This window comes from Salvelinus fontinalis, chromosome 23 (assembly GCF_029448725.1).
Source record: "Salvelinus fontinalis isolate EN_2023a chromosome 23, ASM2944872v1, whole genome shotgun sequence".
NCBI lineage: Eukaryota > Metazoa > Chordata > Actinopteri > Salmoniformes > Salmonidae > Salvelinus > Salvelinus fontinalis.
Genome location: NC_074687.1, coordinates 23,479,462 through 23,503,874, shown reverse-complemented (window position 1 = coordinate 23,503,874; position 24,413 = coordinate 23,479,462). Strand labels below are relative to the sequence as shown.

At 42.8% G+C, this 24,413-nt stretch overlaps 2 protein-coding genes across 4 annotated transcripts; both read left to right on the top strand.

Moving 5' to 3' along the window:
• Positions 1 to 35: 35 nt before the first annotated feature.
• heg1 (heart development protein with EGF-like domains 1) lies at positions 36 to 15,659 on the top strand. 3 transcript variants are annotated; one of them, XR_008754265.1, is made up of 14 exons: positions 36 to 775; positions 3,526 to 4,662; positions 6,422 to 7,468; positions 7,663 to 7,776; positions 7,954 to 8,076; positions 9,081 to 9,172; positions 9,505 to 9,560; positions 9,819 to 9,979; positions 10,287 to 10,421; positions 10,967 to 11,009; positions 11,092 to 11,129; positions 12,366 to 12,453; positions 12,725 to 13,031; positions 14,280 to 14,353. XR_008754265.1 is itself a non-coding variant. In XM_055878283.1 (14 exons), exons 1-14 carry the CDS (start codon positions 454 to 456, stop codon positions 14,421 to 14,423), a joined length of 3,678 nt encoding a protein of 1,225 aa, XP_055734258.1. In that variant the 5' UTR covers positions 36 to 453; the 3' UTR covers positions 14,424 to 15,659. The 3 variants fall into 3 exon arrangements, 2 of the variants coding, with proteins under 2 accessions (XP_055734258.1, XP_055734260.1); XM_055878283.1 differs by having other exon boundaries at positions 12,725 to 12,902; positions 14,280 to 15,659; XM_055878285.1 differs by lacking the exons at positions 11,092 to 11,129; positions 14,280 to 14,353 and having other exon boundaries at positions 12,725 to 12,833.
• An 810-nt stretch (positions 15,660 to 16,469) lies between these two features.
• On the top strand, positions 16,470 to 17,426 carry LOC129821594 (taste receptor type 2 member 8-like). The gene has a single exon (XM_055879244.1). It carries the CDS (start codon positions 16,470 to 16,472, stop codon positions 17,424 to 17,426), a length of 957 nt encoding a protein of 318 aa, XP_055735219.1.
• Positions 17,427 to 24,413: the final 6,987 nt, after the last annotated feature.

The following is a 24,413-nucleotide window of genomic DNA, read 5'->3' as shown; positions in this document are numbered from 1 at the left end:
TTGTAACATCAAGTCAACATTTCATCTTTGAGGTCTCAACTCCACACTTGTGGCATGCATGTCGAGTTTACTATTGTATCTTACATTGAAGAAATCAATATAAAGGAACAGAATCAGAGATTCGTGATATTCTGAAGTCTAGAAGTCTAGAGTGTAACAATAGGCTAGTCCGCGGACGGCCAACTGGGAATTGGGTGGAAACTACTATAGCTGAAGTGTGTGGGAGGAGCTAGGCGCCTCGGATGTGATAACATGCTTTTTTTCCCATCACCACTTTATGGTTTTCGAATTTATTGCCCGTCATCGGATCAATAGGTGTTTAGGGTCTCCGATGTGATTTTTTAAAATAAGAAATTACTGAAGAACACACGTTCCAATGTTGGCTGTGGGTGACTCGCCGCTTCTTGTTTGGAATATACTCCTGCCTTCCGCCGATTTCGTGTCGTTTTGATTATGGAAACGTGTTCTTTGAGTCACGTAGTCCTAGCCCGTCTTTCTCTTGTGGTCCTCTTGATCGTTCTGAGGCCCATCAATGCGTGGACATACACCTCCAGCAGCAACGATATGGATAGGACACTGGTAACGAGGGGATACTTTTCTCCCAGCGTTACGAACTCTGAAGAAATAACTGCCTTACCAAAATACTTGTTTACTACTTCGGGAACTTCTAAAGACTTTAGGGAGGTATCATCACCATCAACTGGAACAGAACAATCCCACCGAGTCCGACATTCTGAGGACAGTGAGACCCGGACATTGAGTGAAGACAAATTAGGTAAGGGGTAGTAAGATAGGCACCTACAGACACATGGAAGAGGGTACGTCCCTTGGAATTCGCAAACGGGTCAATAGTTCTACACACTGTCCCATCCCTGTATGTGGCACGGATCGCCCGCGGTGACAATATCTTAAGTGTCGTTGTTTTTTGTTGTCAGAGACTATTTAAATCTCAGTCGTGATTTAATCATTGTATATAAAAGTAAACTATAACGGACTATTTATTTCACGTTTATAGGCTTCTTGATCAATATTCCGGGGTATGTTTAGACTAAATTAAATAACAGCATTGAGGTTGAAAAACCCAGAACAAGGTCCTGGGCTGGCATGATTACACTTGGTCTGCGGTTGTGAGGCCAGTTGGACTTAGTGCCAAATTCTATAAAACGATGTTGGAGGTGGCTTATGGTAGAGAAATTAACATTCAATTCTCTGGCAATAGATCTGTTGTACATTCCAGCAGTCAGCTTGCCAATTGCACACTCCTTCAAAACATCTGTGGATTTGTGTTGTGACTGCACGTTTTAGTGTGGCCTTTTATTGTCCCCAGCACAAGGTGCACCTGTGTAATAATTATGCAGTTTAATCAGCTTCTTTATATGCCACACCTGTCAGGTGGATGGATTATCTTGGCAAAGAATAAATGCAAACTAACAGGGATATAAACCAATTTGTGCACAAAATTGGAGAGAAATAAGCTTTTTGTTCGTATGGAACATTTCTGGGATCTTTTATTTCAGCTCATCAAACATGGGGCCAACACTTTACATGTTGTGTTTATATTTTTGTTTAGTATAATTCATAGTGATCATTTGAAACAATATACTAAAATGTGCTTGGAAACTAATAGCCTAACAGTAGATTAGAAAAACACACGCTGTACTGAACAACTTCTAAGGTTTACCTTTCAAAACAATGTCTTTGTTGACTCTTGTTTCAGCACTCAGCCAGAGTTTTGGAAGTGTTGTTTACCTCCATAAATTCGTATGAGGTATTGTCAGTGAGTAAATGTGGAGAAAGTGGAGAATCTTTCTGGTTATTATTTGCCCAGACTTCATTAGAGAGTAGAGCTATTATATCCTCCTTGTAAGAAAGGTTACTACGGCCACTACCAAGAGGTCTGAACCTTTATGGCACAGGGGGCAGTGTGCTTGGCTGTGAACTGCAGGTGCTCTGGTTCAAGCACCGTTTTCCCTTCTCAATCACTACATCGGATTGGTGGCAACAGCTGTCTCAAGCCTTTACTGGAATGGTACCTCAATCTGCACAGGGGTCGAGGTCCGCTTCTTGAGAAGGTGAATAGTCTGTCTCTGTATATAAACGTAACAGAGTGCTTTCTGTTCTGCCCCGAGCAGGGCGCGAACCAGCGATCTTCTGCAAAACAACACACACTACACAACTCAAAGCCAACTGTCTTATCCAGCAGAGGTTGGCTTCAGATCTCAGAGAAGTTGTGATTTTCTTTACAGATGTACTCCAGCCAACATGCTTTGGGACAACTTTCACATCCACTATATAAGTGTGCTACAGTCTCTGTCAAAAGGTCTGAGTCTGGACCTTTATAGAACAGCCAAGGGTGTAATTTGGGACAGAACCCATTTCATCATCGTCATGAACTGGGCGCAACACAAATGATGGCGCTGGTTTAGAAAGAAAAAAAATAAACACACACAAGCTAACTCATTGTGCCTGCCATACGGCTCCAGTCAAAAGTAGTGCCCTATATAGTGAATAGTGTGCTATTTGGGATGCATCCTAGGCCTCTCTCTGTGGACTGACTATACCATTGCTGAACTCTTCTTCCCTCTATCTGCGTACTGACTGTCTGACAGTTTGACTGTCTGAGTGTGTCATTGCTGTGTGTTACATTCAGGATGTTATCCAGCACCGACAGCGCTCAGCTCTTCCTTGGCACTGGCAGTAGGTCATTGTTCCAAAGCCCTCCAGCAGCAGTGTTGAGTCAGTGGAGAAGTGCCAGGCACAGGCCTTCCCTACAGACAGGCAGGCTGTCAACAGGCTGCCGCAGAGTAGATAGGCGGAGATTTCAGGTCCCAGACCAACTATAAACCAAGCTTTAGGCTTAGGTGGAGTTTGTAGGCCCTAGTAGTAGTGGTGATACGGACAGGAACACTCCTCACCTGGGGTGTCTGTTTTGTTACCATTAAATAGCTTACATATTGTGTCTGCATGTGTAGGCCTAGAACTGCCATATCTTAGTAGCAGGAGGTATAGTCATAGGTAGGTATATGTATCTTTACAAACAGAAACATCATTGGCAACAAAAACAATCAGCAATGGACTTACCAATGAAATGTCATATTAATGTGACTTTAATGAGACATGAACTGTTTTCATAAAGCTTATACAAACTATGAGCCAGAGAGCCAACTCTGCCTCAATATGGACCCAACCAACATCTGCTGTGTGACTGTATTTTAACGTCTATGGCTTCTGCTAGATCAGGATTAGGAAGGAAATGGCAAGGTCCCAAAGGCCTGAGTGCACCTCCATTCTTAGGGCCCAGGCTTTTGTCAGGGTAGACAGGCTGGGCTGCCAATTGTTCTCCACGCAAAATCATTACATCCACATCCATCTGGTGGCCTGATGTGCACATTGCAGACATTTACATTTTGGTTTTGGGTGTCTTTCTCCCCAACTCATTATGTAGGCCCATGTGACACACTGATTTTCTTGAATACAGAAAACTCATACCTATCATCCTTAATTGTATTTATTTATTATTCACAGCCACTGAACAAAACGCGCATCTCTCCACGGTCTCAACCCGCGGGGCATCAGAAGGAACCCTTAGTTTGTCGAAAGAGCAGATGAGCTCTACCATTGTAGTGTCCACAGAGGCTACCACACATTGGGAGGACCAGACCAGACTAGCACCAGACCATCTACTAGAGACCTACCCTGGGCTTCGAGTGGACCTCAGGTCTGTGTCTGTGACACAAGCCAGACTGCCTCAGGACAGCCCTGATGCTGACAGCAGTCTCAGGCAGGACCAGTTGACGAACCGAGGCACCGTGGGTCTCAGAAAGGACCAGTTGACGAACCGAGGCACCGCGGGTCTCGGAGAGGACCAGTCGACGAACCGAGGCACTGCGGGTCTCGGAGAGGACCAGTCGACGAACCGAGGCACCGCGGGTCTCGGAGAGGACCAGTCGACGAACCGAGGCACCTCGGGTCTCGGAGAGGACCAGTCGACGAACCGAGGCACCGCGGGTCTCGGAGAGGACCAGTCGACGAACCGAGGCACCGTGGGTCTCGGAGAGGACCAGTCGACGAACCGAGGCACCTCGGGTCTCGGAGAGGACCAGTCGACGAACCGAGGCACCGCGGGTCTCGGAGAGGACCAGTCGACGAACCGAGGCACCGTGGGTCTCGGAGAGGACCAGTCGACGAACCGAGGCACCGTGGGTCTCGGAGAGGACCAGTCGACGAACCGAGGCACCGCGGGTCTCGGAGAGGACCAGTCGACGAACCCAGGCACCGCGGGTCTTGGAGAGGACCAGTCGACAAACCGAGGCACCGTGGGTCTCGGGCATGGGCAGTCAACAGCCACTTTCAGACAGGACCAGTTGATAGACCTAGGAACCGTGGCTCTCCCCGTCCAAACTGACAGCACCTACATCTCCTCCACTGTGAGTCGAGCAGGAGAGAGGACTTTACTGTCTGTGACCTCCAACAACACCTCCATGTACTCTGAGGACTCCAACTCCTCCTCCCAGTCCCGGGCCTCCACCTGGGACCTCCCGACTGGCCGCACTGGAGCCGGGGCCGGGGCCGTCACCATCAGGATACCCTTCACAGGACCTGAGCATGGGCATGATGCTACATCTGGGTCTGACTCTTACCACCACACTAACTCCTCACAGGGTAAACAGCCCTCAAACTCCCTCACTGTGTATATGTATGTCTGTGTATATACAGTGGGGCAAAAAAGTATTTAGTCTGTAATTTTCCTGTATTTAGGCCTGTAATTTTCATCATAGGTACACTTCAACTATGACAGACAAAATGAGAAAATAAAATCACATTGTAGGATTTTTAATGAATTTATTTGCAAATTATGGTGGAAAATAAGTATTTGGTCAATAACAAAAGTTTATCTCAATACTTTATGTACCCTTTGTTGGCAATGACAGAGGTCAAACGTTTTCTGTAAGTCTTCACAAGGTTTTCACACACTGTTGCTGGTATTTTGGCCCATTCCTCCATGCAGATCTCCTCTAGAGCAGCGATGTTTTGGGGCTGTTGCTGGGCAACACAGACTTTCAACTCCCTCCAAAGATTTTCTATGGGGTTGAGATCTGGAGACTGGCTAGGCCTCTCCAGGACCTTGAAATGCTTCTTACGAAGCCACTCCTTCGTTTGCCGGGCGGTGTGTTTGGGATCATTGTCATGCTGAAAGACCCAGCAACGTTTCATCTTCAATGCCCTTGCTGATGGAAGGAGTTTTTTACTCAAAATTTCACGATACATGGCCCCATTCATTCTTTCCTTTACACGGATCAGTCGTCCTGGTCCCTTTGCAGAAAACCAGCCCCAAAGCATGATGTTTCCACCCCCATGCTTCACAGTAGGTATGGTGTTCTTTGGATGCAACTCAGCATTCTTTGTCCTCCAAACACAACGAGTTGAGTTTTTACCAAAAAGTTCTATTTTGCTTTCATCTGACCATATGACATTCTCCCAATCTTCTTCTGGATCACCCAAATGCTCTCTAGCAAACTTCAGATGGGCCTGGACATATACTGGCTTAAGCAGGGGGACACGTCTGGCACTGCAGGATTTGAGTCCCTGGTGGCGTAGTGTGTTACTGATGGTAGGCTTTGTTACTTTGGTCCCAGCTCTCTGCAGGTCATTCACTAGGTCCCCCCGTGTGGTTCTGGGATTTTTGCTCACCGTTCTTGTGATCATTTTGATCCCACAGGGTGAGATCTTGCGTGGATCGAGAGAGATTATCAGATCGAGAGAGATTATCAGTGGTTTTGTATGTCTTCCATTTCCTAATAATTGCTCCCACAGTTGATTTCTTCAAACCAAGCTGCTTACCTATTGCAGATTCAGTCTTCCCAGCCTGGTGCAGGTCTACAATTTTGTTTCTGGTGTCCTTTGACAGCTCTTTGGTCTTGGCCATAGTGGAGTTTGGAGTGTGACTGTTTGAGGTTATGGACAGGTGTCTTTTATACTGATAACAAGTTCAAACAGGTGCCATTAATACAGGTAACGAGTGGAGGACAGAGGAGCCTCTTAAAGAAGAAGTTACAGGTCTGTGAGAGCCAGAAATCTTGCTTGTTTGTAGGTGACCAAATACTTATTTTCCACCATAATATGCAACTAAATTGATAAAAAATCCTACAATGTGATTTTCTGGAATTTCTTTTCTCATTTTGTCTGTCATAGTTGAAGTGTACCTATGATGAAAATTAAAGGCCTCTCTCATCTTTTTAAGTGGGAGAACTTGCACAATTGGTGGCTGACTAAATACTTTTTTGCCCCACTGTATATGTGCCGTATGCATATGCCTACTGGGGAGAATGGGATATGTAAAAGTATAATTTCCATTTCTCATGTAGTAAATGGACAAATAAATGTATCTCCTCCTCTACCTCTTCTATTTCTTTCTAAACAGAGTGGTCTGGTGGTTTCGCCTCCAGAGGGACCAACCCACTGACTGGACCTCTCAATGTGACCCAACAGGACCTCACCTCTCTGGTTTCAGAGGGAACCCCCAACTCCACCCCTCTGCTCAGGGTGGTTGATAACCATAGCGGACGGGACACAGACACAACAGACTCTAGTCAGCCCTCCAGAGGCAGGACATCCCAGACAGAAGAGGGGTTATCTGCTTCATCACAGCCCCCTGTGCTGTCGTCAGAAGAAGGCCCCAGCCACCCCAACACCTCTCAGGGAGGAGAAACAGATAGAGATTCTCCCTCCATCCTGGTCACTGGGTCTGAGACCTCCACCAAGTCCTCCACAGGTCCCCCTAGCACCCGGGGGGGGCATGGGGAGACAGAGGTTGTCCCTTCGCTCCACACAGAGGACAATACTATCCTAGGCCTGGGTCTAACCACTGTTCCCCCAACACTACGAGACAGTGCCACTGCCCTGGACGACTTCCTGTCTCGGTTCCTCGCCACCCAGCCTCCCTTCATCCCCAAGACTCAGCGGCCGGCGGTGGCCACAGAGGTCCTGGTGTCCACCACACCTGTTACCGTGACAATAAAGTCACAGGTCATCGAGGACGAGCCCTACATTGTTACCATGGCAACCAGCACCACACCGACCCCGCCTCTTGCTACGACGAGGATGGTTCAGCCCAGTACCGCCACTTCCATTGAGGCCCAGACTCAGCCCACCATCATCCCTACCACCACTACCACGGAGACTACCCTGGGTCTCCAGAGCTCTGCTTCCACCCCCCAGCCCCCGGGCACCACTCAGACTCAGACCCAAGGGCCCTCAACGGGGGTGAGCTCCACCGACGTCACCACCTTGCACCTGGAGACCAGCACGGCTCACAGCATCACCACCACTGCAGCCTCCTACAGTTACAGCGTCCCCACCAGAAACACAGTGGAACTACACACAACAGGGAAACACACTGACAGGGGGACCACTGAGATAGAGGTGACCACCGCTCCAATGGACATCAGATCTACACCGCAGACACCAGGTTTGTCAACACAGTATATCTTTCAATACGTTGATTCTTCTAAAGTTAGTTTTGCCTTGAATTGAGCTGGAAAAGTGAAATGAAGATCCAAAAACCTAATGACTGTTTGGAACAATAAAGAAAATGGTAAGAAACTATGAACTGCATTGATATGAGATACAGTACGTCATTCTGAATCCTGCCCTCTTCTTTAGGTAGTGCCTGTGAGCCCAGCCCCTGTCTGAATGGAGGTGAGTGTCTACCCTATGGAGTGACTGGGTTCACCTGTGACTGTCTGTCATCATGGACAGGACCTACCTGCAATGAGGGTGAGCTCAACCTACAATTCCCAGCCATACTGTATGTGAGCTATTTGTGAAGTCTATATATTGCTAATGGTATTGAATGGTATAGCCTTTGTGGGGGGGAGTGGGGTGCATGCATAGTCAGCTTTATATTGTGTTGACCTGCTCTCTCTCCTCTGTCCTCTGTCTGTGTTGGTTCAGATGTGAATGAGTGTGAGAGTGGCCCCTGTCCCAGTGACTCTACGTGTGTTAACACCAGGGGCTCCTTCAGCTGTGAGTGTCCCCTGGGTCTGGACATGGAGCACGGAAGAGACTGCACGCGAGGTATGGCTAAACAAACAGTACAGCCTTTGTTTATGAAGGCTCCTATGACAATAAAAATATATACAATATTTAGGTTCTTATTTAATATACAGTATAATAATAGATAATAATAACATATGCCATTTAGCAGACGTTTTTCTCCAAAGCGACTTACAGTCGTGGGTGCATACATTTTATGAATGGGAATCAAACCCACAACCCTGGCGGTGGTGCCATGCTCTACCAACTGAGACATACAGGACCCGTTTGGGTTATAATAAAGTAAGACAGTTGCACTATAAATCTTATAGCTAAACATACTGTACATATCAGTACTTTATTTACAAAGTCTCATATCACATAACAATGAAAATATAAACAATACTCAGGGCCTTATAGATTAGGTTGTGGTATATGTTATGTTATTAGGTTGCACTCACTTTATAGAGGGGGTCTATATACAGTGTGTGCAAATGAGGGAAGATAAGGGAGGTAAGGCAATAAATAGGCCATAATGGCGAAATAATTACAATTTAGCAATTAAACACTGGAGTGATAGATCTGCAGAAGATGAATGTGCATGTAGAGATACTGGGGTAATGATATTAGGTTATGGTTTAGGTTATTAGCTTATGGTATAGGTTATGTTATTAGGTTATTGTATAGGTTATATTATTAGATTATAGTATATGTTATGGTATAGGTTATGTTATTAGATTATGGTATATGTTATGGTATAGGTTGTGTTATTAGATTATGGTATATGTTATGGTATAGGTTGTGTTATTAGATTATGGTATATGTTATGGTATAGGTTGTGGTATAGGTTAGGTTATGGTGTCAGTTATGTTATGGTGTAGGTTATGTTAGTAGGTGATGATAAGATAAGACATTACTAAACTTTTTGAGGTATTTATTCAATATCAAGCAGGTTACCTATATTTCATTTGATGAAAAAAAATGGCTGTAAACTTTACAGACTGTCTTGAACCTTAGTTAACCACAGTGTCTGTTTTCCTCCACAGCAAAAACCTTCCTGGGCACGTTCAGTTTCAACGTCCCCCTGCTCTCCAGGAGCGCCACACTGCGTGAGATCCAGAGAGAGATCAACCAGCTGGTAAGGAGCACAGGGACATGGTGGGGAGTAGGGTTGCAAAGGGAGGGAATATTCCCTGTGTATAACCCTGAATATTCCCTGTAACCAGTCAGTTTAGAATATTTCAAGAAATTTGTACATTTGCTAAATTACTGGGAGTTTTGCAACCCTAGTGGGGAGAGAGAAATTACAATCACTGATATACAGTATACTATTGTGTATTGTGGGTCTGTTGTAGTGAGGCAGCAAACCTGTTCAAACATGATAATATATGTATTATGAATGCAAGGAAGGTATAGTTTATGTATTATATGGTGATTATTAATAATAGTTTTTATTATTTTATTTTACAGCTGAATGCCTCACTATCAATTCTGCGTGGTTACCGGCGCTCTTCTTTGAGTAAAAAGTGAGTTTCTTCTTCCCCCGTAAGATTGGTTTTGCACTTATCAATTTACTCTGAATGCATGACAACAAGCCATACTCTCTTGGTTCTTGTGTATTTTGTCTGTAAAGTTTCGTAAAAAAATAATAATCAGGACCACATATTTAAAATGCCTTTATTGTTCAATAGAACAAAAACTCAGACGCTTTCAGCATGACCTTCGTGTGTTGTGATTTTAAATGGACTTCAAATCAAGTTTGCTGTGACATGTGTGTGTTCCAGGGGGGAGGACGGGGTTCGTATCTCTGCTGTCAACATGTTCTCCATATCTACTGATGTGACCAGCTCTGAGGTCTACCACATCATACAGATGTCTCTGAACAACTGTAACAGCACCGCTGGACACTGCCGAGTGGTGGTCACTCACCAACTTTCCTATCATGGTACAGCACTCTCTCCCTCCCATCCTCACCTCTTTCCCCGTAACCCCAGTCTTAAAGGGATAGTTCATCCTAATTTAAAAATGACTTATTTGTTTGGTTACCTTGTAAGCAGTCTGTGGGGACAAGGACATAATGCAATCCACGCTTTGGGTTTGTGTACGCAGCCACTGCCACCATCTGCTAACTTAGGCATTTCCTAACCATAAAACAATGGAAGTCAATGAACGCCATTAGCATGTTTAAAATGTCATACCTGACCCTGTTACAACCATCCTTACCACACCTCTCTCCTCTCTCTGTCCCTTAGTTGAGAGTCTGTGTCTGGCCCAGAATACCCAGTGTCACCCTGAGCATTCTTTTTGTACCGACTCCAATGGGACAGCCTTCTGCCAGTGTCAACCAGGGTACTTCAAACTCAATCCTGAGGATCAGACCTGCATAGGTGAAGCCTGGGTCTGGGAGAGGGTGGAGGGAGAAGATAGGTCTCAGTCCTGCATAGGTGGGCCTGGGTCTGGGAGAGGGTGGAGGGAGAGGATAGGTCTCAGTCCTGCATAGGTGGGGGCTGGGTCTGGGAGAGGGTGGAGGGAGAGGATAGGTCTCAGTCCTGCATAGGTGAAGCCTGGGTCTGGGAGAGGGTGGAGGGAGAAGATGGGTCTCAGTCCTGCATAGGTGGGGCCTGGGTCTGGTGGAGGGAGAGGATAGGCCTCAGTCCTGCATAGGTGGGGCATGGAAGGATGGAGCGAGCAGACGTTAGAGCACAACATAGCGTTTTTCCTATTGACATGTTCAAGTAGCCCCCCCTCTCCCGTTTCAGTCTTTTTTTCCGTTTGGTGCCAAGTGAATATGAACCTGGGTCAATCTTCTGTAAAATTCACTTCATTCTTTTTATTTCATTGTAGCAAGCATCGTATTGAAAAGAAAATGCATTATATATCTGAAACGTTCTTGTTTTGAAATGATTGTAAAATAACATTCCTTATCTTACAGAATGTGGTGATGGACTGAAACGGGTCAATGGAACCTGTGTCAGGTAAGCAATGAGAGCTCTAATCCATGGACCATTCTGTTAATTCCATGCTTTGGTCTTTTATTTGGTTGTTTATATCTTTCAGTTGCACATTTGGATTTGGAGGATTCAACTGTGGAAATTGTAAGTAGGAGAGTTTAATAACAAAAATAATAATTTAAAAAGTGTGAGGAAAAAGATACAATTGAGAATCAAGACAACATAATCATTTAAAGGTATCCTTCAGGATGTATCTTCTTCCCCAGAGTCAGATGAACCATAGTCACGGGAGGTTGTGGTGCCTAGGGTGCTGCAGCATCCCCTAAAGAATCTGAATGAAAAAAGAAGAAAAAATCAAGAATTTTATTTTGTTTTTTCTTCACAAAAGTAGTGCACTGGGCTTTTACCAACCCTGTATAAGCAGACCGATACAGCCATCTGTAGTGTGGGCAAAACATTTTTTATGCCATCATAATCACAATGAAGCGCCAGAGCCCTATACTGCGAATTAGCGAGTTCATCTCGGGATTACCGTTATCACCTTTTAGCCAGGTGCATTTTAATGGCATCGAATCCTTCAGAACTAACCTGCTCTGGGACAAGCTAACTCCATTTATCCTGAGGTGTCTGAGCCATGAGTTTAGGACCAATGAAATCAGATACTCTCGTAAAGATTGTGCCATCATCCCTTGCATTTGAGGAAGAAGACTGATTATTTTATTAATCAAATGTATATTTTTTTTGTGTAAAAAATACCTATCACATTACAAATTTAGTTAAATAAAGTTAAAATAAAGTAGCAACGACAGTGTTTTCTTTCCAATCTTTGTTTTTCATAGGATTGTATTTTGAAATTTGCGAAAGGAAAACTGACAGCTGCAACCAACCATAGACATACAATCCATAGATTACAGTTTCCATTCATGTCAAGACTGGCAGCCATTGTTAGTGTTCCCGTGAGTTTAACAGTCAAACTGCCAGTGTTAACGATAAGTAATCAAAAAAGACAACTCTTCTAAAATCCTATTTCACACCATAACCTGCTGAATTTGCAAAATCACTTTTCTGTCATTTTGATTTCGGCACAAATTAAAATGTGGCACTGACTCGCCCATGGATTGATGTTCCAGCATTGTCTCAATGAAGAGTTTGGCGTTCGACTAGCAATGTAGGACATGCACGTGCAGTTACAAGCCTGCTAGAGTTAGCGGCAGACGGACGAGCAATATCCACCGTCGTAGTACGGATGAAACCTGAGCTGGAATGTGAAGCTGGCTAGCTGTAAAAAAAATAATTAAAAAAGTCTGAGTAGATCTAACTTGCTTTGTAGTATACCACTCAGACCTCCAGTTTATTCATAATGTTTTGTGTTTCTACTAGTCTACAAGCTGATAGCTGTGGTGGTATCGCCAGCAGGGGGTGGCCTACTCCTTATTCTCATCATCGCTCTCATTGTCACCTGGTGCAAGTAAGACTCAATGACACTAGTACTGTTGTTATTACCATCTAATAACACAATAATAGAATTACAAAACCTAATTCCTTATTCTCAGTCCATGTTGTATTATATTTATCAAACTAATAATATCTCAATTAGAAAACTTTATTGTCCACACAATTTGGAAATAACATAAGCGTTAATAATGATGTAATAACGCAATAATAACATGCAAATGTTTTACTAAAGTCAGTCAATGTGCTGCCATTGAACTAATATTTGTCTGTCTATCTCTTTACAGGAAAGACAAGAATGACATCAATAAGATTATTTTCAAAAGCAGAGATTTTCAGATGTCGCCGTACGCTGAGTTCCCGAAGAGTAACCGTGTTTCTATGGAGTGGGGGAGGGAAACCATCGAGTTGCAGGACAACGGTAGCACCAAGAACCTGCTGCAGATGACAGACATCTACTACTCTGTACGTATAGAACCTGCTGCAGATGACAGACATCTACTACTCTGTACGTATAGAACCTGCTACAGATGACAGACATCTACTACTCTGTACGTATAGAACCTGCTGCAGATGACAGACATCTACTACTCTGTACGTTTAGAACCTGCTACAGATGACAGACATCTACTACTCTGTACGTATAGAACCTGCTACAGATGACAGACATCTACTACTCTGTACGTATAGAACCTGCTACAGATGACAGACATCTACTACTCTGTACGTATAGAACCTGCTACAGATGACAGACATCTACTACTCTGTTCGTATAGAACCTGCTACAGATGACAGACATCTACTACTCTGTACGTATAGAAACTACTACTCTACGTATAGAAACTGCTACAGATGATAGACATCTACTACTCTGTACGTATAGCAACTACTACTCTACGTATAGAACCTGCACCTGCTACAGATGACAGACATCTACTACTCTGTACGTATAGCAACTACTACTCTGTACGTATAGAAACTACTACTCTGTACGTATAGAAACTACTACTCTGTACGTATAACAACTACTACTCAGTACGTATAGAAAGTACTACTCAGTACGTATAGAACCTGCTACAGATGACAGACATCTACTACTCTGTACGTATAGAACCTGCTACAGATGACAGACATCTACTACTCTGTACGTATAGCAACTACTACTCTGTACGTATAGAAACTGCTACTCTGTACGTATAGCAACTACTACTCTGTACGTATAGCAACTACTACTCTGTACGTATAGAAACTGCTACTCTGTACGTATAGAAACTGCTACTCAGTACGTATAGAAACTGCTACTCTGTACGTATAGAAACTACTACTCTGTACGTATAGAAACTACTACTCTGTACGTATAGAAACTACTACTCAGTACGTATAGCAACTACTACTCAGTACGTATAGAAACTGCTACTCAGTACGTATAGAAACTACTACTATAGCCGTGGTATATCAGACCGTATACCACAGGTATGACAAAACATTTATTTTTACTGCTCAAATTACGTTTGTAAATAGTTTATAATAGCAATAATGCACCTCTGGGGTTTGTGAAATATGGCCAATATAATATGGTTAAGGGCTGTGTCCAGGCACTCCGTCATACCCATAGTATATTGTCTGATCAGCATCCAGGACCCAAACCAGGTAGTTTGTAATAAGACAAACATATGATATTTCTCCAGAAAACAATAGACAAACCAATTAGACAGAAGGGCCACTACTTTTGTAATTTTGCTCCACCGCAGCAGGTTAGGATTAGCATACACCTCCCTCTCTCTCTCTCTCCTTCCTCCGCTGTTGACATTGACCACCTCATCTAATTTTCCTGTGTTGCAGCCTGCTTTGCGTAACTCTGACCTGGAGCATAACGGCCTCTACCCGTTCTCCAGCCTGCCGGGCTCCCGCCACTCCTGCATCTACCCCGCTCAGTGGAACCCTTCCTTCATCAGCGATGACTCACAACGCCGGGACTACTTCTGACACCCAGCTACTCCACCTCTGCCTCCTAATTTACACTTCCATTTCACTCGAACGTCCACTCCGATCCACACAAGGTCCGCATCTGCGCACCTCCTTGGAAAAAGGTCCTGCGGACGAGGAGATTTGTCAGTGCGGAAATGTGCACCATTTCGTTCGGCAGACCTAGCAGACAGCTCAGAAGCGGAAGGTGTAAATTAGGCTTTAGCCTGGTCCCAGATCTATTTGTGCTGTTGCATACTCCATCCATTGCTGTCCTTGTCAAGCCAAACGTGGCAATGAGTGATAAGTAGTTGGCATGGTAGCACAAACACACTGGCACACAGGCTACCTCTGCCTGGGTAGGGTTCAGTAAAAGGGCTGGCACTGGGGCTAGGTCTGAAGGTAAATTTGCATCCACTGCACTGGACTGTGGATGGACTGAAGATCGACTGCATCAAAAACATTTCACAGTGATTTTGATCATATGATTTGATTATTTCTCAAAAGCAATAATCCATAAATTATAAAAGTTCCCATGAATTCATAATGTGTGGATAAATGTCTGTTCCGCAAAGTGAGTGTGTTTGTGTGTGTGCGCGCGTATGTATGTGTGGACACCCATTTGCCAACTGCTGTGAATTGTAGATTAACATTATCTTATTTTATTTAACTGAAAATACAGGTTGAAAAGACAAAGCTGCCAAACGTGTTTTGTGTGTGTGAAGTATTGTTACATTGTGAAGATATTTCACTGCATATGAGATGGAAAACATGTCAAAAATGCTATGTGTTTTTTTAGATGAGGAATAGATGCACCAAAGTGGTTTCATATGACAGATTGAATGATGGTCAAGGTCTGCTGCAGTCTGTTGGTCTGAACAGTACAACAGTTGTTATTTATTGAATATTTCAACTGTTAGAAATGTATGAAGACATTTTCAACATCTTGCATTGTAAGAGGGACTCATACCCCACCCTATTCTATAAGAAGTAACATCTGAAGTTTGGACCACAAAAGGGTGTGTGTGTGTGTGTGAGTGAGAATCTTGGATGAATTCAGATCAATCACCATGCCAAGTTTCAGATCTCGTTGATTGTTTGCATAAAGATTTACTTTAAAAACAGCAGGCTTAATTACAAATAGATGGAGTTTCCTTTTATGTATTTGTTGTCTTTCTTCTAATATGAATGGTCTCTTACCTCTGGCGTTTTAGTCAGACATGTATTTAATAATAAATAAGATAAAGTTCTGTAAAACTGCCTGTCTGACTCTTTAAAAGTGATCATTCTGGGAAATTGTATTTGCATGATCACACTCAAACTTATTCTCGACGTGTATCAGAGTAGGAGTGCTGATCTAGGATCAGTTCTGCCTTTTTATTTATAATGAATATGATTAAATGGCCATGGGGGTCCTGATCCTAGATCAGCAATGCTACTCTGAGACGGTTTATGAATACAGACTGTTGTTCATCTCATAGTGATATGGCCTATGTCCCAAATATTTGCTACTTCCTCCCAAAGTGTGCACTTGTTCACTGATTTAAAGGAAATGACAGGTATAAGAAATACGGTGGAAACTCCCAGTAGCCCATGTCTCTACCAATCCAATTTTTTGGGATGTGTGGGAAGTGGTGAAAGAGTACACACTCCAGGAGAAAGGAGATTGTATTGGGAATCACCCATACTGAGCATTTGATCTACTTTCATCTTCCATGTGGATGATTTCTTCATACTACACCAAGATTATTCCTGTCCACAGGTCTATATCATAAAGACACATCTATACCACAGAAAATGGAAAGTAGTTTGTTTTTAACCATACAGGAAGCTTATGCAATGCTACAGGAAGCTTATGCAATGCTACATACAGATATTCCTTCCTTTTTGGTTTCTGTTGCTGACCAATCATTTACATATTTACAATGTGCGTTGGTTGTATTTGAATTTGATTTCAATGTTGCCTCAGACACCTCATACCCTCAGATATTGACGGTTTCTTTTCCATCACTTGAGCATCCAGAGTAACTCCCTGTAAACATACAATAAACCTCTGGATTTTCAGAAATGTCGTTAACCTATATTGGGATGGATGAATTGGCTTATATCATAGTCAACGGGCCTCTGGCTATTCTCAACATATTAGCCAACTTGTTTTTTGCTTTTTGCCTCATCTGTCCACCGCGAGGCAGAGAGGGACTCAAACAGCCTGTGAAGTTACTCCTGGGATTCTTGGTTTTCTGCACCACACTTTTCCTGGTCTCTCTTATCACGGTGGAATGCGTGTGGCTACTCACTTACAGCGAAGAGATCCAGTATGTTGATATGTTAGTGTTGTTCACTGCATTTACCAGCATGTCAACCTCTGTTTGGCTGAATTTCTTCTACTACACCCAGATCGTCCCAGCCCAGCGAGCTCTCTTCATCTGGGTGAAGAGGAACATCAAAATCATAATTTACTGGGGCCTGTTTGTCGACAGAGTTTTCTTTCTGTTTGACTTGGCTGTTAGTACATCAATAGTTTATTGTCTCAAAAATGTTGAGGGAAACGATAACATCACTTACACATCAACAAATGACACTGTTTCTGGCTCTACAGATGGACTGTATTACACTGAACTGGTGTGTTTCTATTCCAAAATGATCTACATGTTTTTTTGTCTGTGTTTGATGGTGGGGTCGAGCTGGGTCACAGTGTGCTACCTGCGTAGACACATGAAGAGTATGAAAGAGAGCGGCAGCCCCTTCTCCTCTCCCCGCCTGCACAGTCAGATGAGGGTCACCATCACTGGGATCCTGCAGGGAATTCTCTACTTCCTTTGTGCGCTGTGGATCTTCATTTCTTTCTTCAGCATCAATTTCTCTGTAGTCTTCAACTATACTTTTTTCAACACTGTCATCTCTCTCTACATGTTTGGCACCACTGTTAACCTTGGTATCGGTCAGTCTGTTTTCAGACAAAGGGCAGCTGATATTTGGCTCAAAGCTCAACAGGCTGTAAGGTCATTGAAGTTGTGTGGATGATACTGTCACTGTGGTACTGTAATCTCTCTTGGACATATACAAGTAACATAAATGGTAGTAGCATCTGTCGACAGACTCTGGCATGCAACAACTAACAAGGAACTTTTTTCTGGTATGCAGTTTTTTCATCACTGATCATTTGGACAAATCACGATTTCACATGCGCTCACATCTTTCGAATTTCTAAAAGGAAGGGGACATTTGGCTGCAGACTTTTTATGTGAACATGAAGCTCCCCAGGGATAGAGGAATGTGTAGTTTTGTTGGGAAAAGTTGTGTTTGTCAATTGTAAGAGTCCCCACGTTGCTTAGGATCGGAATTGCCCTGTGCGAGAGAGGCAGGTTGAGGTGGGAATGGTCAGAGTAGTGCAGAGGATGTCATGTGATGAGTCAGAGAAGAAACTAGAGGAGAATGGGCCAAGGTTGAGGGATTCTGAGGGGATCCGTGTGAGTAGGAGATCTGTGTCAGCATAGAGGGATAGGCCAACGAGGGATATATGCTTCATAAATGTTGGCCCCTTACAGTTTATAGCATTGGTTTATAGCAATGGTCATAATCACCATTGGCGTTGGCTAATGGGGATCCTAATAATTTAAAAAATTAAAAACCTACCACAGAAATGGAACATAAATCACAGAAAATAGATGTTGTGGTGGCAGCTGCAGAGAATTACTCGGGTGTACGAGATTTGACTTCAGAATAGTTATAGTGTGTTTTTTGGTGGTGGCCTGTCCTCCCAGGCCATTGGCATGGTGTAGGAGCAGACAGGGTAAAAGTAGTGGAATGGGGTAGTAGGTTTTTAATGAGTGTTGGTTTAGTCTGAAGTGTACTTTTTTTTTCTTTGTTTTACAAACTGTAATGGATTTACACTCCAGTCCAATTGGTGGCGGTGATTGCCAACCACCATTTAAAAAAACAAAGAAGAAGAAGCTCTCCAAGTGGCTTTTATTTAACTAATCAAGTCAGTTAAGAACAAATTCTTATTTACAATGGCCTACCGGGAAACAGTGGGTTAACTGCCTTGTTCAGAACAACAGATTTTTAACTTGTCAGCTCAGGAATTCGATCCAGCAAACCTTTCAGTTTCTGGCCGAACGTTCTAACCACTAGGCTACCTGCCGCCCCCTGCGCGTGTCATTATTCCCATTACCGCAACACACACTAGACTACTGCAACACTGTTTTCCCCGCCATACACTCTCACAATGGTGACACAAAAGAGAGATGATGTTGTACAGGTTCGCGGAACAAACGTATGCTGTTTTTAGATATTGATTTGCGACTGTTAAGGATCCACAGAAATTTCAATAATGTGTTGATTTTTTGTTCGGATTATTTGTTTGCAATATGTGATCTATAGGCTAAGAGAGTTTCATAAAGTGTTTACTCGATAGTGGGATTTGAATAGCGTGAGAAGACAACATATTTGGTGAGAATCACAACATAGCATACAAAATCAATTTGAGCTCTTAAAGGGGCAGTAGCATTATTGTATCTGCAGTTATTATTCTGCTATTTATTCTGTTATTAATAATATATACATGTTAATAGTATCTTCTGATTACAATTATTGTTTTTTCTTTTAACTAAATGCAATCTTTTAGCTTCCAAAATGTAAGTATGTATCTAGCTGTCTGATAGCACCTTCTGGTGGAATGGCTTGTCCTGCACTTTGTAAAAACCCAGAGTGCACTGAGTGAATGTTGGAAAAAGATCTTGGTTAATTTCTAAACATATCGATGTGAATGCAAAGAGGACTCAGAACAATGATGGCATATAACCTCATTTTAATAGGGCTTTATAAAGCTTATGTAAAGTTCTACATTTACATTGTTTTAATTTTAATTTGTTAAAGCTCATTAATTTCTGTATATATAATTTAAAAAGGTTATGCTACATTTATTTAGTTTTCTTGTTGGCTGAGAGAGACATTCCTGAAATCCCTGGCTCTGGTGGGGTGTTCAGTATTTTAACACCTGGAAACTGATTTTTTTCTTCTAATCCCAGATTGTCCCAGCCCAGCGAGCGCTCTTCATCTGGGTGAAGAGGAACATCAAAATCATCATCTACTGGGACCTGTTTGTCGAAAGCCGTTAATTTTGTTTGATGCTGCTGTTAATATTTCAGTAGTTTTTCTCATCAATGTCTCTGGAAATAACAGCACTAACAGCACACCTCAATGAATGACACTGTTTCTGGTTCAAATTGACTGTATTACACAAAGGAGACATGTATTTATATGAAAATGGCTTTAGTCATGAAAGACAGTGGCAGACTCTTTTCCCCTCCTCGACTACAGAGTCAGATGAGGGCCACCATCACTTCCTTTTTGCTCTGTGGATCTTCGCTGATGTCTTCAGCTGGAAGCCTTCCCCTAGTAGAGACTTTGACAATAAGTTCAATATTTTCCACACAGTCATCTCTGCATTTTTGTCAACACTGTAAACCTGGGTGTTGGTCAGTCTGTTTTCAGACAGAGAGCAGCTTATATTTGTATCAAAGCCTTCAGGCTGCAAGGTCATTGAAGTTGGGTGGATGAAGGATGAAACCATCACAGTTGTATGACATTGACCCATATGCATTGTTAGATTTAGATGTTATGTCATGCTGTATTTAGTTAAAAAGCAAGATTATTGTCAAATTTCATGGACACAGATTCAGTCCATCTACCCCAGGACTATATTGGATTTATTGAATATTACAGTGACACCTTGACGTCTTTGACATTGCCTAAATTATTCCTTGATTATGGTCAGTCAATTTCATGGAAAGAGCAGGTGTTTTAATGCTTTGTACACTCAGTACCAATTTTACCATGGCATTGTTGATACTTGATTCTGCTTGGCTAGAAGGGAATTCTAGAACATGCATTATTTCCCTATAATGTACGGTATAAATGGCTATAGAGTTAATTCTTACATGTTCTATGTTTGAGCTGCCTCTGATTTAAAAAATAATAATATATTATTAAACTTTGAATTATTAAAATTTGAACGTGCATGCAGTGTACCTTTTATTGTGTGAAATTGTGTTTTTGGTGAATTTGTAACAGATTTAACTTGTGTATGACTTTAATTGCATGAAATTTTGCTTTTGGTTCAGTGTGACTTAGTGACTTTGCTTTGTGTGCTCTATAAATAAATAATATAGAACAGAGTAGGTCATGTTGCCTGTATTTTCCTTTTGGGCTGATGGAGACTTCAGACAACCAATAGATCTTAGTGACATGGAGAGCCATACAGTAGGTCTAATCCAAAAGACATGGAGAGCCATACAGTAGGTCTAATCCAAAAGACATGGAGAGCTATACAGTAGGTCTAATCCAAAAGACATGGAGAGCTATACAGTAGGTCTAATCCAAAAGACATGGAGAGCTATACAGTAGGTCTAATCCAAAAGACATGGAGAGCTATACAGTAGGTCTCATCCAAAAGACATGGAGAGCTATACAGTAGGTCTAATCCAAAAGACATGGACAGCTATACAGTAGGTCTAATCCAAAAGACATGGAGAGCTATACAGTAGGTCTAATCCAAAAGACATGGACAGCTATACAGTAGGTCTAATCCAAAAGACATGGACAGATATACAGTAGGTCTAATCCAAAAGACATGGAGAGCCATACAGTAGGTCTAATCCAAAAGACATGGACAGCTATACAGTAGGTCTAATCCAAAAGACATGGAGAGCCATACAGTAGGTCTAATCCAAAAGACATGGAGAGCCATACAGTAGGTCTAATCCAAAAGACATGGACAGCTATACAGTAGGTCTAATCCAAAAGACATGGAGAGCCATACAGTAGGTCTAATCCAAAAGACATGGAGAGCCATACAGTAGGTCTAATCCAAAAGACATGGACAGCTATACAGTAGGTCTAATCCAAAAGACATGGAGAGCTATACAGTAGGTCTAATCCAAAAGACATGGAGAGCTATACAGTAGGTCTAATCCAAAAGACATGGAGAGCCATACAGTAGGTCTAATCCAAAAGACATGGAGAGCCATACAGTAGGTCTAATCCAAAAGACATGGACAGCTATACAGTAGGTCTAATCCAAAAGACATGGACAGCTATACAGTAGGTCTAATCCAAAAGACATGGACAGCTATACAGTAGGTCTAATCCAAAAGGTATTTCTTAAATTAACGAGAATAATGCTACTAGGAAATAATAATATCACACAAACAATTAACAAATGTTCTTTATTAGTTGAATGTTTGTGTGATATTATTTTGTCTTAGCCAGTGTTATGATGGGTGTATTGATATACCATCCAAAGTCTAATTGAAAACTTCACCATGCTCAAAAGGATATTCAGTGTCTGCTTTTTTTTTACCCATCTACCAATAGGTGCCTTTCTTTGCGAGGCATTGGAAAAACATCCTGGGCTGGGTTTCCCAAAAGCATCGTAGCACGAAGATCATCTTAATTTCATTGAAACTAAATGGATAAAAGATGATCTTAGTGCTATGATGCTTTTGGGAAACCCAGCCAAGGTCCTTGTGGTTGAATCTATGCTTGACTGAGGGATCTTAAAAAAGCATGTTCAAAACTATTAGACACTGTGAGTCCATGCAACTTCTGTGACTTGTTAAGCACATTTTTATGCCTGAACTTTTTTTAGGCTTGCCATAACAAAGAGTTGAATACTTATTGACTCAAGACATTTCAGCTTTTCATAATGTTTTTTGTTTGTTAGTAAAACACATTTGAAACATAATTCCACTTTGACATTACGAGGTATCATGTGTAGGCAGGCCAGTGACATATACATCTAATTTTAATCAAATTAAAATTCTGGCTGTAAAACAGTAAAATGTGGAAAAAGTCAAGGGGTTTGAATACTTTCTGTCTGTTAGTTTGTATGTATAAACAGCCATCCTATAAAAGCACAGACATCTCGTGGTACATAAACACAAAGCAATGTTAATTCTCCAGAAGACAATAGACAAACCAATTAGACAGTAGTGCCGCTACGTTTGTTATTTTTGGTGCACCACAGCAGGTTAGGATTAACATACCATGCCCAGAGGAGCAGTGACCTCCCTAATCAACCCTGACCCTAATGGTCGACTATCTAATGCGTGAACGGTGAAGGGCACAGCCACAGGAACAATGGGGATCCCTAAACTATGGGCGAACGATTATTCAATAAAATTCCCAGCCGCGCCTGAATCGACGAGTGCCTTATGCTGGGAATGCGGGGAAAACTCAGGGAAAGTGACATACACAAACATATGTGCAACAGAGGGTGAGAATGGTGCCGGCTCACCTGGGGTGACGCCAGAGCGCCCTGCCTGCTGCATGGATACCTAGAGGAACCAACCCAGCACCGACCGGCAGTGTGACCTCTGCGGCCACAGATGGTGCACAAGCTGGAACCCCCTCTGGTCTCCCTGCGTACCGCCCCTCCCAGCTCCATGGGGATAGGAGAGGGGGTGCGTGGGGATGGAACTAACAGACCCCGATCTGAACGTCCGCGGCTTCCACTAGATGTCAACAGTCTTTAGAAATTGTTCGATGTTTTTCTTTTGAGAAATCAAGAGGTAAAGCTATTCATTGTAAGTGTCACTCCAGGTGGACTCTACTGTTTTGATGCGCGTGAATTGGAGCGCGCTTCACGTTGTGGGCTATCACGTTATCCGGTATTGGAAACAGTTTATTCGGTCTTAAATTTGATCAATTATTTACGTTTTAGGGTACCTGAGGTTGGATTAGGAATGTTGTTTGAAATGTTTCGACCAAGTTTACAGGTAATTTATTAGATACTTTTTAGGCATGTTGGGCGAGTTGAAACCGGTGTGTTTCTGAATCAAACGCGCCAAATAAATGGACATTTTTGGAAATAAAGAAGGACATTATCGAACAAAAGGACCATTTGTGATGTTTCTGGGACATTTTGGAGTGCCAACAGAAGAAGATCTTCAAAGGTAAGGCATTAATTATATCGCTATTTCTGGCTTTTGTGGCGCACCTGCCTGGTTGAAATATGATTTTCATGTGTTTGTATGCGGGGCGCTGTCCTCAGATAATCACATTGCTTTCGCCGTAAGGCCTTTTTGAAATCTGACACAGCGGCTGGATTAACAAGAAGTTAAAGTTTATTTTGATGTATAACACATATATTTTCAAGAATGTTAAATCTTTTGAATTTGGTATTTTTGAATTTCGCGCTCTGCAATTTCAACGGATGTTGGCCAAGTTTGACGCTACCATCCCACCTTCCCATAAGAAGTTAACCATTAAAATTGATGGACGCCTAAGGGAATGCAAGAGTGAGAAGTCTGGTCTCGGGCACACTCGTGCACCCGATATGCCGCGTTCACCTCCTATGGAATCAGGAAGTTTCCGAAGGCAGCTCTTCCGAGAGTAGTCGAAGCCACCCGAGCTCTCCCGTGAATCTATGACGGGTGAGTTGGATACTCCTGAACCTATGCAGTGTGGAAGAACTAGGCTATCAGTTTGGGAGCGCTCACGGAGGATAAATAATAACTGTTGTCTGTACTATGGAGGGGTAGGACATTTTATAGCTACATGCCCTATTAGAAAACCCTTGTCCCTGGTGGGTACCAGTACTATGGTGAGTCAGACTGGGAGTTCTCTAATTCCCATCACCCGCACACCTTTTTTTGTACTTGTGCTGTGGGGAGACCAATCAAAGTCTCTTTGAGTGCTCATTGTCTCTATGGCTGATGAGAGTTTTATGGATTCCACTATTGCTTCAGAGCTTGGTATTCCCACTCAGCCTCTCTCTGTCCCCATGGATGCTAGGGCACTGTACGGCCGCTCTATAGGGGAAGTCACCCATAGTACTGTGCCTGTTCAATTACGTTACGGGTTTCAGGTAACCACAGTGAGACTATACAGTTCCTCCTCATTGCATCTCCCCATGTTCCGGTTGTTCAGGGATTTTCCTGGCTCCTAAAGCACAATCCTGTGATTGACTGGACCACAAGCTCCATCCTGGGTTGGAGCCCATTTTGC

Excerpts from the sequence above, each read along its gene's own strand:
- LOC129821594 (XM_055879244.1), top strand. The coding sequence starts at position 16,470 with ATGTCGTTAACCTATATTGGGATGGATGAATTGGCTTATATCATAGTC.
- heg1 (XM_055878283.1), top strand. The coding sequence starts at position 454 with ATGGAAACGTGTTCTTTGAGTCACGTAGTCCTAGCCCGTCTTTCTCTT. Across the intron at positions 9,561-9,818 it reads CGCTCTTCTTTGAGTAAAAA|GGGGGAGGACGGGGTTCGTA; the intron begins GTGAGTTTCTTC and ends TGTGTGTTCCAG. Across the intron at positions 12,903-14,279 it reads TGACAGACATCTACTACTCT|CCTGCTTTGCGTAACTCTGA; the intron begins GTACGTATAGAA and ends CCTGTGTTGCAG.